Source organism: Chenopodium album, chromosome 11 (assembly GCF_948465745.1).
Source record: "Chenopodium album chromosome 11, dcCheAlbu1.1, whole genome shotgun sequence".
In the NCBI taxonomy this organism is placed as follows: Eukaryota; Viridiplantae; Streptophyta; class Magnoliopsida; order Caryophyllales; family Amaranthaceae; genus Chenopodium; species Chenopodium album.
In genome coordinates, this window is record NC_137844.1 from 1,098,233 (window position 1) to 1,117,029 (window position 18,797).

At 32.8% G+C, this 18,797-nt stretch overlaps 1 protein-coding gene across 1 annotated transcript; it reads left to right on the forward strand.

Moving 5' to 3' along the window:
• Positions 1-4,786: 4,786 nt before the first annotated feature.
• LOC145567096 (uncharacterized) lies at positions 4,787-8,538 on the forward strand. Its single transcript, XM_081626322.1, has 3 exons — positions 4,787-5,165; positions 5,544-5,986; positions 6,891-8,538. The coding sequence occupies exons 1-3, from the start codon at positions 5,064-5,066 to the stop codon at positions 8,152-8,154; spliced, it is 1,809 nt and encodes a 602-aa protein (XP_081482448.1). The 5' UTR covers positions 4,787-5,063; the 3' UTR covers positions 8,155-8,538.
• The last annotated feature ends 10,259 nt before the right edge of the window (positions 8,539-18,797 follow it).

Sequence of the window (18,797 nt, forward strand, 5' to 3'; positions counted from 1 at the left end):
AACTAAACTGAAGAGCTGAATTGAAAAAGAGATAAAGGCAAGGAGGTTTACCTGCATCATCAGCAGTTGATTAGACCTTGCTGGGTCTGGAACTGATCTGCTGGATTCACCCATCCCAGTAGTGGCCTTCAGCGACCAGATCCTCGCCCTATCTACTTCAGTTAGGCTAGCAAAATTGCCGAAGTAGGCTGCAGTACCTTCTCGGTTCTAGCCCCATATGAGATCCCAGATGTGATCTGGAATTAGAATGCGAGGGGCCGAGAAACCCATTTCTCCAGACTGCAGCGTCTGGAATGAAGGAAAGGAAGATGAGGGAGCTTCCTGAGCCTTGGATGGCTCAGCTTCTTCTGGAACTTCTTCCTCCTTCTTCTCAGCAGAGTCAATGATTATGACCTCTGTTTCTTCTTCCGGGGTGAGGACGAAGGCCTCAACCTCTCTCGCAATATCAGCTGTGAAACCCTCAGTATCGGGCTTCACAGCATCTTCAGCATTGTGCTCAGCAGCACTCTCTTGGACTTCCTCCTCTTGGACCCCTCCCTTGGAATCGGGAGTTTTCTGATCCACCTCCATCTCAGGAGGTGGTGAAGGGGTCTTCGGCGGAGACTGGGGTGGTGGCTGGGGAACCCTCGGCGATCCACCGCCTTCCTCAGGTCCCCTGATGTTGATGCCGATGGGCCTCGGCCTCGTCTGAAAATCGTGAGGGCCGATGATGGCCATCCTTCGTCTTCTTTTGAGAAGAGGCTGCTCGTCCATATCAAATTCTTCAGATTCCTCTGGTATTTGGTCTTCGGGACGAGTAGGGGCTTTCCCTTCTCTCTCTCTCTTGCTCTCTTCAGACTGCAAAAGACAGGGGGCAGGAAGAGTGTGAGCAAAAAAAAAAAAAAAAAAAGGAAGCTGAAAAGCTAAGTCTAAAACTCACCGAGGTCTTCAGCAAAGCCTCGTCTTCTTCCTCAGCGGCCCTGGCTGCTGCCACCGCTTCTTCTGCTGCTTTGGAGGAGCCTTCTCCTCCTTCACAAGCTTCAATAACCCGCGTAACCTCCTCGGTTGTACGAGCAGCTTCGAGTTCCTCGGCCAACAGTTGAAGCCAGGGATCTCTCTTCTTCCACCAAGGCTTCTGCTTCTGATACACAGCAACAGCCTCAATTTGGAGATGGGAATGATCTAGATGAACTTCCCTATGCTTCGGATCAGTGATAGAAGGGGCCCGATCGATTATGACTCTTTCTCGGTTGACGCCGAGACGGTTGTAGTCAATGCCGACGTTAGTCTCGTCTCGCTCTGAGTATAAGAAAAAAGGAGCAAAGACCAGTTCAGCAAAATAGAAGATGCTGGATTGACTCAGCAGAAAAGTGCGAAACAAAAACAGAGAAAAATAAATAGTAAAGGCCTCGGCCCCAGCCGAAGAAGCTTACCATCCCTAAACTTTCGGCTGAGGCCGACAGCTGCTAACATGTTCTCTTGGAAAATGTAATGTGTATCCGGGAGCCAAGTCTCCGGGATATACTTCATTCGGCCGCCGCCCCCAGGGTTCAGCATTCTGCCGAAGATATTCTGCTGATTAAGGTTCAGATTTGGGCCGTTATCTTCGGGAGGGCCCAGACTTCCCATTTCAGGATCAGGCTCAGCTAGATACTTGGGAGCGCTGAAGACATAAGGGTGGTTAGGATCTGTGGGCGCCCTAACCCAGATCCATTGACCTCTCCATTCCTTGTCTGAAGAGTCGTTCGGCCACATTGTTAAATACTGGAGCCGAGACTCAATCCGGTACAACCCAGGACCGTGATCTCCGTGCCCACTTTGAGTGTTTGGCACTAGCCGATGGAGCTTTTTGAAGCAGTGCAGGTTCGGCACATATCTGAAGAACTTACAGACCCACAAATACGTCATCACCCTTCGGACGCTGACAGGAGTTAGCTGGCACAGGGAGACCCTGTAGTGGATCAGCAAGTCTCGGACGAATACGTCCAAAGGAATCCTCAGCCCGTACTGAAGCTGTCTTGTGTACACCCCCACGTACCCCGGGGGTGGACGATGGATTCTATCGGATGCTAGGGGCATTCTACACTAATACCCATCGGCTTCCATGATGCCGTAGTGCAGCTCAATCTGCTCGGCAAATCGATATACATCAGCGTGCTCTACCCACCATGAGTAGGGGCAGTTATTTATCATAGCTGAGGCTACCTCAGCATCCTCCCACTCTACAAATCCAGGGAGGACATCCCAAAGGTTGGCGGGGACTTCTTCGTCCCGCCCAGAAACACTTGGCTCCTCCGATCCCTCAGGAGGCGCCGATGAAATTGGGGTCGCCCTGATTCCTTCAACAGGGTCAGGTCCTACCCTTTGTCCATTCCAAGTCCCAGTCCTGTTCCTAGGATCGGGAATTTGCCTTGCCCTTCTTGGAGCACGGGCCCTACCTCTAACTCCTCTCACCATTGTCGAGTTTCGAAGAAAAAGTCGAAAAAAGGGGAAAGAGTTCGAATTCGAAGAAAAATAAACTAAAATCAAAGGAAATTACCTTTATCTGAAGCGGAATTTGCCGATCTACAAGTTGGTAGTGACAAATTTCAATTTCTAAGCTTAATGTTCGGGGAATTTGCGAAGTTTTGATGCGGGTTCTTGGGTTTTCTCGAGAGCTTTGGGTTCGTGTTTGTGAAGAAGTGAGGAGAGATAGTGCGCTTCTTTGATTTTATTTCCAGAAACGGGAATTCTAGGAGTCCGCGCTTTAATTCCTCTTAAATACCTCACTAAGTAACCGTTAAACACACGTCCCCATGATTAACTGCCCATTATCCGTCCAACTTCCACAAATTATCCATCCAGCCGCCGTCATTTCACTAATTGCGGTTTAAATTCAAATTTTTGGATTAATTAAATCATTTACTTCCCTCCTTTTTCTGATTAATTAAACCCGACCCGTCATACTTCCAAATCGGGTCTGGGGGGCAAGTTGTTTGGGTCCAATTTAGTCCAATTGGGCCTAGTCATTAAATGATCCAATTAAAAGCCCAAGGTCAAGGTTCAACTCTCCAATTGTGCTAAAGTCAAGATCAGTCAACAAGGCAAGTCAATTGGGCCAAGGCCCATTTCTCCCATATAAGCAAAGGTATAAAAGCCATCAATATCACATTTGTACATTCATTCACACAAAGCCTAAAGCAATTAATTATCTTGCATAGCTTTCTCTCTTTACACATTGTACTGACTTTAGCATCGGAGGGGCCTTCCTCGGCAACACCCCCGAGGCTAATTTACGTGTGTTTGCTGTGTCTTCACCACTTCATAGGACCTTCGGCAAGGTCCCATTGTTTTTACCCAAAACAGCATGTAATAGAGGATAAATTTATATATATATATTTAAAAATTGAAGTTAACCCAAGAAAATAAATGCTTTGTTCATAGAAGTTCTTCTTCCCTCTCTTCTAAAAACCCGTGACTGGTTGACCGGCTATACCCGGTAAGATATTAAGTAACAAAAATAATTCATTAACATTAACATTATTTAATTAATTATTGGAGAATGATAGGCAGAATCGCCTAACAAAAAATTAATAAAATTATTGAGTATTGACTAAACATTAATAAGTAAGATCCATTGACAATTTGACATGTCATATTGATATAAATTTTAAATTAATGACAGTACCATTTTAAGAGATATACGAAATACTCATTTAATATTATATACGAGTATCTTAAATGTTGCGTATATTATAACAATTAATACGGAGTAAGAAATATTATACTGTTGTACTTTTCTCTAATTCTACTCATTTGCTAATTTTTTGTAAAAAAATTTGACCTTATTTTTTGCTATATTGTCAGAGATGAGCAAAAGAGATTATGAAAAATTAATATAACTATGAACTATAAAAAAAATAATACGCATATGAATATTATATTTATTACGCATCGGAAAAATTACATAATTGGAAATTTAATAAAATTTCACTAAAACGTTGAGTACAGTATACATTTAGTGCTTGTTTGATTTTCTCGGGAAAAAAAAAGTGCTTGTTTGATTTAACTTGGGAAATAAATTCCCACACGAAATCATATATAGGGGGAACTTGGGGCCTGTTTTCTTCAGCTTAATTTCAACTCAGTTTCTAATTTTTTTCTCTCATAAACAGTTCAGTTTCTAATTTCTTTCTCTCATAAACAGTTCAGTTCAATAAATCATAACAGGACCTTGATGAGTTATTTTCCATGTTACGTGGGAATTTACATTTCTCTTGGTAATTTCATTCATTTTCTACGAAATTTCTAACCAAACACAACATATGTAGTATTTTAAGTATTGCCTAAGTATTTCTATTTATAAGGGAAATATCTTCCAACCAAACAAGCACTAAAGCTAAAATTGATTTATCTTAAATTAAAGATTTCAAATGAAACAAATACGGCGTCAAAAAAATTGAATAATACGAGTACAAGTAATTAAATGGGCAAAATAAAAGTAGTACGGAGAACTATTAAACTTGTTTAATAAAGGGTGTAAAAATGACTTAAAATTGTCAGACAATTTACTACTCTTGCTTGCTTACAATTACACCACACATAAGCCATCACCATCTCTTTAAATTTATTTAATTTCATTAAAATTAATCAAAATTAAATAAAAAATGACTTAGCTTAGCCTAGAGAGAGAAAGCAGAAAGTCTAGTGAGAGAAAGTAGAGAGAGAATCTGAGGGTGCCAGCGATGAAATTGAAGGATCAAAGCTTTCTCTTCTGAGAGTCAAAGCTGGCAAGTTTTTATGTCTAATTATTAAGGGAGTGTGTGTTTTTTTTTCTAGAGAGAGAAAATTATTTTCATTTTTCATTTAATTGTTTTTAACTTTTTTTTTTTTAATGAAAATCTAATCCATTTCAAATCCCACCCTCATATCTTTTCTCTCTCATATATAATCACTCTCCCCTCTTCTCCCATTCTCCTCCTTGAGGGAAATGAGCTCTTTTTAGAGAGAGAAACAGAGTGAGAACAATTCACAGAGTTAGAGAGAGAAAGTAAGAAGTTTTATTTATTTTTTTTTAGAAAAATAAATTAAAAAAATAAATTAAAATGGTGGATCAACCATTTACAACCATGTCTTCTACTTCTTCATCTTCTCCTTCTCATCTTCCTTCTACAGAAAAGAAGCATTGGTGGCTTAGCACCAAGAAGGTATTTTTTTTATTTTTTTTTTCAATCTTTAATTTCATTTCATTTTTTTTCTTCTTGGGTAATGCTAATTTTGCCTAAATCATAATGGGTATCAATCAAAATCCAAAATTTCCCATATCAATAAGTCAAAGATTAGAACTTTATCTTTAATTTGATCTCTAATTTGTCTTGAAATTCATTTCAATCAAATGGGTACCTCTAAATTTCTGTTAATTCAAATGGGTATTACTAAAAGATTGAAACTTTATATTTTTTTTAATGCATTCACACACATTTGATCTCCAATCTCCTTGATTTTAATCTGTTTTAGTCAATAAAAATCAAAACTTTAATGTCAAAATTAAATGGGTTTTAATGTTTGATTGATTCACATTACAGGTTGTAGACAAATATGTGCGAGAAGCTCGAGCAATGATCTCAACTCGGGATCAAAACGAGATAAACTCAGCTTTGAGTCTACTCGAATCCGCCCTTTCTCTATCTCCAAAATTCGAACAAGCACTCGAACTTAAAGCCCGATGTCTTCTTTACCTAAGACGAAACAAGGAAGTAGCAAACATGTTACAAGACTACATTCCAAGTTACAAAATCAGTGTTTACTCCGATGATTCTTCCGGTTCATCCTCGGATAACTCGAACTCGTCTTCTCAGACTTTGTCGAGAGAACGAGTCAAATTGTTGGGATCGTCTAAGTCGGAGTCTAATTTATCATCTTCGGGGTGTGATTACCCGACTTCATTCAAATGTTTCTCTGTTTCTGATCTTAAGAAGAAGGTTCTCTCTGGGTTTTACAAGAACTGTGATAGAGAAGGGCAATGGAGGTAATTTTTCTCATTAACCCATTAATTAATTATTACTAATGTTCATTATAATCGTCTAATTAAGCCAAAGTTCATAACTTAATTCATTATTTTGGGTTTTAAGCAATAAAACCCATTAATTAATTATAATGAGGCTAATTAGCTCAAAGTTCAAAACTTTGGTTAATTTGGGTTAAAATAATAAATATTTTTCTCATAAATCGAAAGGAAACATGATCTTGTGCATTACGCTAGGATTAGTTGCATTATGCCCTCCACCGCCACTCTGTTTTTCATGCTCTTCGATCCCCTAAACCAACAAACCCACTTTTTTTTTTTTTTTTTTTTTTTCTTTTCACATGGGTTAGTTTGGAGTTTAATGGAGTTAGTCCAAGTTGACTCGGTTTTTCTTGATTAATGGGCAAATTTTACTCATTTTCCTAAAATGTAATGAAATGGGCAATTTGAGGTACTAAATGAAAAGATTATTCCTTTTTTTAGAGTGATTTTGATACGCAGGGGTATTTTGGTAAATTTGCCGAGTTGGTCCGAGTTGACTCACTATTGCTTATGATCCCTTATTCATTGAATGTGTTTCCTACCTTAGGACAGTTGTATTGGTATTAATTATTATCACTAATAAATTGGTAATAGAAGTTTGTTTTATGTCAAACCGGTACTAATAATTGTTGGGGTTGAATTTATTTTGGAATTTTAGTCAAACAATAAAAATTTATTAAGATTAAAAGTAAATTCAAGACAAAAAATTATTGCTAGTCAAAACATTACAAATTGGTCATGTTAATTTTGACTCTTCAATGTAATTTTGGTCAATTTTTATTTGATTTTCTTGTGTAATTTTGGTCAATTTATTCCAAGTTGGAACAATTTGACTTAATTTTGTTCCGTTGATGATCATTTTCAGGTACTCAGTTCTTGGTCAAGCATGTTGCCACCTTGGGCTTATGGAGGACGCCTTGGTCCTCCTCCAACACGGCAAGCGCCTCGCCTCGGCTGCGTTCCGACGCGAGAGCATTTGCTGGTCCGATGACAGCTTTGCATTCACCATTTCCACCACCTCTGACTCAATTTCAGAGTCTTTAACTCAACATCAGCCTCTTACAGAGACTGAGTCAATATCCCACCTCATTGCCCACATTAAGCTTCTCCTTCGACGTCGTGCAGCTGCGCTTGCGGCTTTAGACGCCGGTCTCTTTACCGAGTCCATCAGACACTTCTCGAAGATTCTAGAGGGCCGTCGCCCGGCCCCTCAAGCGTTTCTTGCGGAATGTTACCTTCACCGGTCGTCTGCCTATAAGGCTGCCGGTCGGACAGCTGAGAGTATAGCTGACCTGAATCGTACCCTTGCATTGGACCCAACCTCGACCGTGGCACTTCACGCTCGAGCGGGTTTGTTTGAGTTCATTGGGTGTATTACAGACTCAGTTCATGATCTTGAGCATGTGAAATTGATCTATAATTCTATTTTAAGGGACCGTAAACCACCCGGTCCGGTTTGGAAGCCGAGGGCGGTTCCATATAGAGAGATTCCGGGCCGGCTTTGTGCTTTGGGCTCTAAAATTCAGCAATTAAAGCAGAGAATTGCAATGGGGGAGACTGGTAATGTGGACTATTTTAAGTTAATTGGGTTAAGGAGAGGTTGTTCGAGGTCGGAATTGGACCGGGCTCATTTACTTTTGGTTTTAAGGCATAAACCGGAGAAATCGATGAGTTTTTTAGACCGGTGCGAGCTAGCAGACGAAAGGGATTTTGATTCGGTCAAGGACCGGGCAAGGATGTCCGCGGTGTTGCTTTTCCGACTTGTCCAAAAGGCGTACTCGAATGTGCTGTCGACAATTGTCGAGGAGGAGGCGGCGGAGGCCGAGAGGAAGAAAACAGCATTGGCCCTACAACAGGCTCAAGCTCAGGCCCAGCAAGCTATCGAGGCACGGAAACAAATGCCGGTAGATGATAAGCCTGAGATTGGCCTTGGGACCGGGTACGAGTACGAGCCAGAGGTTGATGTGGATCAACCCGATGACAGGCACGACCCCAGTTGTGGTGGCAAAGTAGGGTCATTTGCTTACCAAGGAGTGTTTTGTAGGGACTTAGCAACTGTTGGGAGTTTGCTTTCTCAAGTTGGTTTCAACCGCCCTATTACACTCAAGTATGAGGCATTGAGTTGCTAAGGAAGATTTACTACTTGCTAGTGTAATGTAATTACCAAAGTTTAGGGGGTGAAAAAATTGATATTGTTGGGGGGTAATTTTGAAGTTTTCGAAATCGAGGGGGTGAAATTGGAAGAAAAGAAAATAAATTTTGGGGGTACATGTTAAATTAAGATAATGGCAGGGGGAATGTGATTAATTTTGGGGTTAAAATTCCATGTACAGAGGAAAAAAAAAAAAAAGGGAATGTGAAGGTGAAAAAATGAAGAAAAAAGAAGGATTAAATGGGCTGCCAGAAAATTTTGCTACTTGAATCTTTTAGATGTACAGACTTTTTATGCTTAAAATTCAATTTATGTGCACTTAGTAGTACTATTATCAATGAATCCAACTATATTACTAGTACATTTTTTCATAATTTCGAGCTTTCAATATTTTTTACTTCAATTCTACATTTATGCTCCATATTCGCCATTAAGTTGTGTAGGATAATAATGTTATCCTACATTATCAACTACGAATACAAAATTGATAGAACCTTTTTTTTTTTTTTACGCGTATTCAATTTATTTTGAATTACAACGGGTGACATTCGAAATGAGGTGGAATTAGTTAATTACATACACTTGAGACACAATTAATGCACAACTGAATTGTGCTAAAATCGGTTTTCATTGACCATATATTCATGTGCCCAAAAAACATGGGGAAATTAAATGAAATTTGGTAAAAAGGGGGTTTGGTACGGTGATTTTAGTTGGGAAAAAAGATGACATGATTTATGAAACCCCCCCCCCCCCCCCTTATTTTTTTTTTGTCATTCATGACATTTCTTCTTGTTGTACCTATTTATTAATTAACTAATATAATGCCCGTGCGATGCACGATTTAAAAATCAAAATTTTTATCTCATAGGAAAAAAAAAATACGAAGTATAATTTAATTAGTAAAAATAGACTTATTTACATTAACAAATTAATTATTAAAATGCTATTTACTGACAAATATGGTCAATAGAAAAATTAAGGAATGTGATATGAATATTTTTTATGTTATTTGCATTTCTTTTATTTGATTCTCTTTTATTTTTCAAATTGTTATTTTATTAATTGAAAATGAATAAATTATGTTTTATACAAGAATATATACTATAGACAATTGGAATAAATAAAAGATGATAAAGCATGATAATTAATAAATTCCTTTATTTAATCTTACCTTGCAGGTATCCACGCTATTTGTAACATACTTTTCATAAGATATTTTATACTTAATAACTTATTACCTTACTTAAAATTTTATTTTTGATTTTTATATAATATCTTGACAAACTTTTAAATAAAACGGATGTTCAGCAAATTACTGAACATCCGTTATAAAGTGACAATAAAATGTGCAAAAGTTACACTAAAACACACAAAAGCTACCCTGACATATATAAGAGTTATTTATGCTTCATTGATAAATTTGACAAAAGTGACACTAAATTTGACAAAAGTGACACTAAATCTGACAAAAGTGTACCCGATGTACAGTAAATTACTGAAAACCGGGTGTATACAAAAGTTTTTCTAATATCTTTATGAAATAGTATACTTAGGATAGTCATTATTTTTTTTTAAGAAAATTAACTTAGGTTTTAAGATATCAATTTCACACAAAAAAAAAAAAATATATATATATATATATATATATTTTGTATTAAATATTACTAATTTTCTTTGGATCTATTACATAACTTTATACAAATTACCATACATGAAGTCATTTTGATATTTTTTTTGTATTAAGGGTCTGTTCACATTTACTTAATTTCAGTTCAGTTCAGCTCCAATCAGTTCAGTTCAGCTCTTAATTTCCCACTCTCATAAAATATTCAGTTCAGCTCAGTTCAGTTCAGTTCAGTTCAGCTCCAATCAGTTCAGTTCAGTTCTAATCAGTTCAGCTTATTTCAGTAAATCTAAACAGGCCCTAAGTTTTTTTTATCCTTATGTAACTTTTATTATTTGTAGATACTAAGGTATTTTTTGATAATTTCCTTACTTTACCTTGCATGTGCATATGTATATTTTGAGAATGTTAAAACTTTTTTATATTATATTGGATGGATAATGTAGTTTGTAGAATAAGATACTTAAAATATTTTATTTTTTATTGAATAATCCCTTCATTTCATGTTAATTGCAAAACTTTAATTGATAAAAATGCTAATGTTCAACTTTAACCATTAATATTTGTCAAAAAAAAAAAATTGTAATTACATTATTAAGAAATACAAAAGATTAAGATTAATAAAATGAAAACATAAATAAATTCCAATCCAAATATATTTTATATAGCTACAGATGTTTTTTTTGGTAAAAAGTATGATCAAAGTTAGCATATGAATTATGCAAAAGTCAAAGTATTGTAGTTATTATAAACAGAAAAGAGTAATATAGATAGGCAAAAAAAATCCTACTTTGCTTTAAAACTTATCTTTACAATTTTTTTTTAAAAAAAAGCTTCTTATATAGGTTGATGTACTCCACAATTAAATGTCCATTATATATCAAAAAATTATTGGCTCATATATAATCATAGTGTCTCACATGGTTAAGGAATCTTTTTTTTTTTTTGAAGGAATGGTTAAAGAATCTAATATATACGAAGTACTATATATTCATTGATTGTCACATTCAAGATATCATACTATTAATACAAATAGATGATACAAAATTAATAAGATTATCATATTATTAAGATAAAATCGTTCAAATAAACAGTCCATATATTATAGTCATTGAAAAACTAATAATGTAGACAATTTATTTTGTATTCAAAATACTATCATTATTAAGAGGTTCTATAAATTTTTATTATAAAAACATTATTAGTAGCTGAAAAAAAATCCATTGTTGGTATTGTTTTCCTTTTCAATCTTAACCACGACCTTCTTTTTGTTAGTAGAGCGCTGTGCCGAACTTGTTTCATCATCAATCCCAACATTTGTGCATCATCAAGAGGTCTTTTTGTTCGAGTGATTAAGGATACATTAGGGTCTTCATTATCACATACAACGGTGACCAATTCCTATAAAACATAAATACGGAGTATATATATCAATACATATTACTAAATAAATTAAAGTATAGAATTGTGGTTTGATTAATACAATTATTATATTTGATCAATAAAATTTGTCCAAGGAAACAAAATCAAATCCATATTGAGGAAGTTGTGCAGCTTCCCAAACCCTAACAATAGTCTTATAATAGAAGTTCACTTTATAAGCATGGCTAGTAGCCACATGTTTACCAATATTATTAGTAATCACTTTGAAGCTAGAGGTAATACGGGAAGTCGAGAAGTGCCTTCTTTCACAAGACCTTCAAATCGTTGAATGAGTGATCAAGTTTAGATCATTGCGTTTAAACATTATCATATCAAAATCAAGTTTGCATTATAAATTTATAAGTAAACATATTACAAAAAGTAAACACATCTAAAAGACGAAAATTGTTATAAACCTACAATAGTGTACCTTCTCATCAACTAAAATTAACTCAAATGAGTTAATTATTTTTTTTTGGATTGGAATAGTTAGGTTGCTATCGTAGCATAACAATGCAATTCAAACTTTTTATTCTCCATTATTCTTTAAGAGGGGTGAGGTCAGATATCATAGTGAACGCTATTTGAAGAACAATATATTACACCTCTACGCTGTAGTATAGAAGATATGACCTTGAAATGAAAATTTTTACGACTTATATGACTATTATTATGACTGTTATTTATATAGATGTTAATTCAAAATATATTGTATCTTATTTTATTTTTTGAATATTATGATTTGATTTTAATGTGTTAACTATTATTTTTGCCGTATTTTTGTATGAAATATGTAACAGAGTATTATACTAAACATATTTATTTTTTATTTTTAGAAATTATCTTAGGTTTTAAGATTTCCTAGATCTTTGATTTTTGTACATAATATTATATATATATATATATATATATATATATATATATATATATATATATTAAATATTACTAATTTTCTTTGGATCTACTGCATAACTGTGTACGAATTACTGAATTACTATACATATGTTTTTTTTTTTTTTTGAAAGATATACATATGTTATTTTGATATTAATTATACTAAGATTTTTTTATCCTTAAGTAACTTTTATTATTTATATATAGTAAGATATTTTTTGATATCTCCTTACTTTACCTAACATGTGCATATGTATAAAATATTTTGAGAATTTTAAAACCTTTTTTACAACATATTTAGTAGTGAGCATAGGAAAGAATTATATTTAGGATTACATGATACTACATATAGACCTCTTGATGATACTACATTATATATGGACACATCAATATATAACAATAATTAAAAAAAAAAAAGAAATAATAAAAGACAGCGAATCATAATGAGACATTTGTCAGTCTCACATTGAGGCGCTTGTCTTTTAGTATAGTATATAGATGTTCTCAATTTTACCCACACCCTAAAAAATAAAAAAAAATTTACCAAAACTCTGACCAAAAGTCCTGTCAATCCACTAGATTTCATTTAATTCAGCCATTTATTTTTTTTATTTTTAATTTTTGGGTGGAAACTAATAGAGTAATAGTAATAGGGCAGCTTTGGATTCTTCTTCTAAGAACTTTTATTGCTACTAGATTTTTTGTAAGAATTTGAAAATTGGCGGTTAACTAAAGTTGGAAATATTTCGGATAAATAATTAATATTCTGAACTTTTGGTTTAGGAGCTTAATATTTTTATACGGAATAGTATAGTTGTGTAAAATTATTGGTAAAATGGTAGAGAAGGTCACTATATTTGATACCTTTCCTGAAAAAGAAAGGTGGTGGAATTGAAGTAGGTTTGGCTGGCCTGATAGCAACAAAGGATGGGTCTAATCACTTTATAATTGCAGCTCATTTGAGCTGTGGGATTTGCACACCCTCAATTCTTGAGTGTGATAGTTTCTTTTAATTTAATTATTTGCTTCCTTTTTCTTTTTATTAATTTAATTATATATATTCCGATTTCTAATCCTAATTATTTTTGAATGAAATTTTATACGGAGTAAAACTGATATAAAGTACGTCATAATGTATATATAGGTAACCGATAAGACTAACATGCATGATCTTCTTCCAACAAGGCGAGGGCTTACATGTATAGACTATTGCTATGTAGTATGTACAGCGAGCCTCAAGCTTATTGTACATAAACTATATAATATTTCAATATTCAAGATAGCGGACTAAAACATACTCTGTATATTAAACAAAAAATATAAGGAGTTATGAGCAAAATGTCCAATTGTAAGTTACTTGGTATAATACTCCAACATAAGTACTTTAAGCTATACGCTTGTAAATCAAAAGGAATTCATCACTTTTTATGTGAATGTGAATGAGAATGTATGTCACACATCATTAAAAAATACTGTAACAGATTACCATAATTTATAAAAATTTTAGGGTAAAACAATCATTAAGATACTTGTATATGAAATAATCCTACTCTTCATCTTTTTTTTTTTAAAAAAAAGAATATAGATGCATCATAATCGTAATTACTCCTAAAGGATTGGAAGATTGATATTGAAAAAAATATGATCCAAAATAATGTGCAATGGATAGAAGTCACAGGTGTTGTATGTACAGGATAATATGGGAACCCAATAAGGCTAAGGTTGTAGTAATCAAATTGAGTGTGCACTTTGTTAACTGTGCAAGCTCATTTGGACCATTTTGCTCTTATTATTCACCCTTTCATTAGATTCCTTTTATTTATTTAAATTTTATTTTAAGTATTTACTTATTTTGATTTTAAATTTATGAATTTGTAGTGAAACTCAATGCATGAAGTAGCTGGAGATAGTAAGTGCTAGTAATATTATTTTGCAAAATTCAAGAAAGTATGAGAATGATCGAGACGGGGAGTTAGTAGTTTTTTATCATTATGGTTTTTGTGGGTGGTCCAAGCTAGATTCTCACAAGTTTTGAGTGACTTGATAAATAATGCCCCATGTCATGAAAAATATCCAAAATCTAGAGTATATTATGTACTTTTTAGAATTTATTAATGAGGCTTACAAATTTTTAACTATAAATTTACAATCAAGTTGTATACATATATGCTTAAACAACTAAGGAATTAATCATGATCATAAATATTATTTTCAAATCTCAAAAAAAAAAAAAAAAAAACAAGTGGTATTACAAAAAATAATGGTTTTTATACGAGCACTTATTTATAATGTCTTTGAATAATCTACATTGATTATGATAGGTTCAATTCATTTCAATATGTGTAAGGTGCAATATATGAATGTGAAGGAAATCCCTAAATTCATACACATATGTTAAAAGTAGAAATAGCTACATGAAAATGAAATTAGATAAAATAAATGAAATCATATACAGAACATATGTTTTGGCCATTTTTATCTAAATAGGAGCATTTCAATTCATAGGTATGGTTAGTTGAGCATGAACAGTCTACTTTTAATTGAAGGAAAACTAGCTAGGAAAAGGGTGCTTGAAAGGAAAGGCTGCCAATCTTTTTAGACCTCCCGAAAATATAAATAAAAATAAACAAACAAACAAATAGATAAAACTTGAGAAACCCTCCAAAGAAAAAAAAAAAAAAAAAAAGGTCCAATTAACTTAAAGATATTAAAGGCAACATTTTAATGATATGCACATCCTTCAACACACCCCAAATCCAATGTATCAACGTATATAATAACAATTTTTTAAAAAAAAACAAAACCATTGTTTATCACTTCCATATTAATTAAAGTTTGATTACACTTTTTTCCCTCAAGTTTAGGAAGTTTTCTTCCCTTACAAGTGATTTAAACTTTAATTTGCATTTGCTCTTTTTACAACTAAGGTAACCCTCATCACAAGTCAAGATATTACTTTTATTTTCTTTCTTTCTCAAAGTATATGAACCATGTGTTGGTTTTGCAATAAATTTTTTCTTTAGAGTTCTTATCCGCATTTGCAAAATAAACATAAAAGGAAAAAGGTAAAAGAAAAGAAAAAATCTCATTTATACATTGTTAATTATATATTATATGCAAAATTTTGATTAAATTTGTAATATAGATATAAAATTTATATCGAGAAAAATTCATATATATATGTCCTAATTCTTCTAGTATTGATATCAACCTTATCTAGTTATCTTAGGTTCACCTATCAGGAGCATTTAAGAGCTCAAACATGGTTAAAATTAGTAAAATTGTGACATCATATCATATCTCATGCACTAATTAAATTAATTAAGGATATATTGTTCCCAAGGTTGAGGCTAGATCTACCTTTTTAAATTGGCTCCACATGGGTCATGAATGTTGTTGAATTAGCAAATGGTTTAGCTAGGAATTCAAGGCTTGAAAGGCTAATGGTGGAGAAAAAATGGAAAATCTTCACAAAAAAAATAATACTTTAGGTTTATCATCTTACACAGTTCTCCAATAGCTAATAGTAGGTGTATTATTTTAGTTTTGGACCAATGTTATAATGTATGATAAAAAAAATATACTTCTACAAGTATATGAAGTGCATTAAAGTATGAACCATAGCAAGTTATATATCTTTTAGAAATCCCCAATTGTTGCTCTGACCATACTCTGTCTTCTAGTATTGTGTTCTCATAGGTCATTGAACAATATTTTGTCACATATCAAAAAAAAAAAAAAAAAAAAAAAAAGGAAGAATATTTTTTTCCCTAGTATTTAAATTTGTTTTTAAAGTCATTATTTCCTTGTTTTATCTTGTGGTGAAAGGCAAAGGAAGGTGTTGCCCTTTGCAAAGGTTTAACAAGAAAACAAATTAAGTTAAAAATAATTATTCTAATACATTAAATCTCAGCTAAAATATTTTTATTTAAACATATATCATTAAAATATTATTAGTCAGAGGGCTTTGTAGCATTCTCTCAAACTTTAAGCCACACAAAATAAATAAAATGTACACTTAGTCAAGTTTAGAGTTTCAACTTTGCAATGGGAATAAATGTAATGCCCTAATATTTTATAAATATTAAGAGTCAAATAGGGAGTTAAATATGAGGATATGGTACAGTATGTTGAGTTGGAAGTTGGAATATTTCAAGAATATAATTAGTCTAACTTATTTTAATAAACTCAAAGTAATATTTTATCTTGAAAAATGATATGAGATGATCTTTGATGGTTTTATCAATGAGATATTTGATTGCTTCAACTAGTATAAACGGTCTAATTATTCTTCAATATTCCTTAAGATAAGCAAGTACAATTAGTGGACAACAATTGAGAGCTACTATTATAAGAAATAGATATTCATTTCATTTTTTATGTCAATTTGCATGGTTATACTGTACCAATTTGCATTGTATTTCATTAATTATATCATTAATTTTCAAGTCATTGTATCCCAAACCACCAAGTTTTTATAGCAATCAACAACATTCGTTGCTCCATCGCTCTGTATTGTCTTGTAATTTTTGTAACTTGTTAGTTGGCACACGTAGTATATAAATACATAGTCTTCATTATTTTAAGACAAATAAAAGTTCAACATAATAAAGTATTTCAATTCCACAAGGTAGCTCTTTAGGAGGTAGGGGTTTCCTTATCCAATTCGTTCCCTCCGCTTCTAAGGGTATTACTTTACTAATTCACGACAGATTATCCTGTGCGAAATTTTAACTACGTAGGGTTTTATTCTCTTTCTTTTGAAAAAATGATTCTAGTGCACAACAAATTATAATACCAATATGCAATAAGACGGACCTTTTAAAGTTACTCTAAGGGTTGATATAAGGCAACAATTACACGTATATATGTTGTATAGCTATCCTAGGAGTTAATAAGGAACAAGAAAATCATGTACTCGTATATAACGTTTTCACCATATATATAACTTATTGTATGCAATATCAAAGAATTTAATCACTATATAATAAAATCAGACAAACTTTTATAATTAGTTGCATCATAATAATCCACGTACGATCATACAATAACACTAGTATACTAGCTACATTAAAAAAAAAATAAAAAAAAAATGTTAAATTAATTAATTAAACTCAAACTCATTTCAAGATCATCATCACCACTTATATTAAATTTCATAACATGAGGTACAATTTGTGTACCTCATTTCATTGATGAAGGGGTGAAAATACAATATCATCATAGATTCTTTACACTAATCTATGTCACACACATCAAGATTTTGTAAGCTACTGCATCACTACATGTATGTTATTGGATATATATATAGTACTCCACCTGTCTTCAAAAATTCGACCCTTTTGGCCTAATTTTAATCCTAAAATTATCGACTCATTTATATTAAAATACCCACCAATTTACAATAATATTTGTGCAAAATTAGCTTTCCCATATAACATTTTGTTTTTTCATGTATTTTTAATAATTTATCAATCTACTTTTTCACAAACCCCATGAAATTTATCTTTCCAATGCGTTTTTATTTAAGTTTCTTAATAATCACGAAATCAACTCAAAAGGGTCGAAGTTTTGAGAACGGAGGGAGTATTAAGAATTATAAAGATAAAATTGGAAACTGAATTTTTGTCTCTAAGTAGTAGTAATACTATACTTCTGAAAATAAAATTATCAGAAGAAGGAAAAAAAAAAAAAGAATGGGAGGAGGGCGGTAAGCACGTGATGTTTGAATGTTGGGAACATCGGAAAGAGGAAAGATGGTGGCCAGATATGAAATATGATGATGTCAGTCAATACCATGTGATGGAATCATTCATGTGCTCTTCTTCATTTTTATTTTTTTAATTAAAATAAATTTTTTTAAAAAATATTTTCTTAAAAGAAATTTATTAATTTTGGAAATTTTCTTCACTCATTTTCAAAGTCAGAAAAACTAAAATCTGGGCATAGGGATGGTTAATGAGAAGTATGATTGGTTGAAAAAAGGTTGGAGTTTTCAGAGTTACTGACATTCATTTTCTTGACGTTTTATGGTTTAGTTTGGGTTGGCTTGTTTTTTTTTATGATTTATGATTCTTACTCTTTTGTTTTGTTTTGTTGATTTGAAGTCCTTAGATTCTTATATTATTTGGAGTGGTTTATGAGATAGTGAAAGTTATGGGTGTTTAAGTATTGGGACCTAAGGTCCATTCTTTCCTAGTCCAAATTTCGAAATTAATAGAACGAACTTCACTTGACTCTGTTTCAAATACAAAGTATTATATATGAAAGTCGAAGTTTATAGAAGTAGAATGATTGAGTATGTGTCTTGACATGAGAAGATTGACATGAAGGTCAAGTGTAATGATAAACCATTAAGTAAGTTTAATAAATCTCCTAGTTTCAAGTTCAAATTCTAGTAGGATCAATGTATTTGATGGGGAGAATTTGGGCCAAAGGAAAGTAAGTAAACACTAAACAATGCGAAGGATTCTTCTTCTTCTCTTTTTTTTTTTTTTTTTTTTTTTTTTTTTTTTTTTTAAATTAAGAAATCTTCATCTTTAAGACTATAACTAATGGAAAATAATAACACTACTATATATTACGGAGTAATTTAAATTCCATTACTACAAACACTAGGATGTGATACATTGATACCTATATGAAACCATACATATTTCAAGTGCTTGCTCTATAAA

Coding starts and splice junctions, on each gene's coding strand:
- LOC145567096 (XM_081626322.1), top strand. CDS start 5,064: ATGGTGGATCAACCATTTACAACCATGTCTTCTACTTCTTCATCTTCT. Junction 5,166..5,543: donor GGTGGCTTAGCACCAAGAAG/GTATTTTTTTTA, acceptor TTCACATTACAG/GTTGTAGACAAATATGTGCG. Junction 5,987..6,890: donor GATAGAGAAGGGCAATGGAG/GTAATTTTTCTC, acceptor GATCATTTTCAG/GTACTCAGTTCTTGGTCAAG.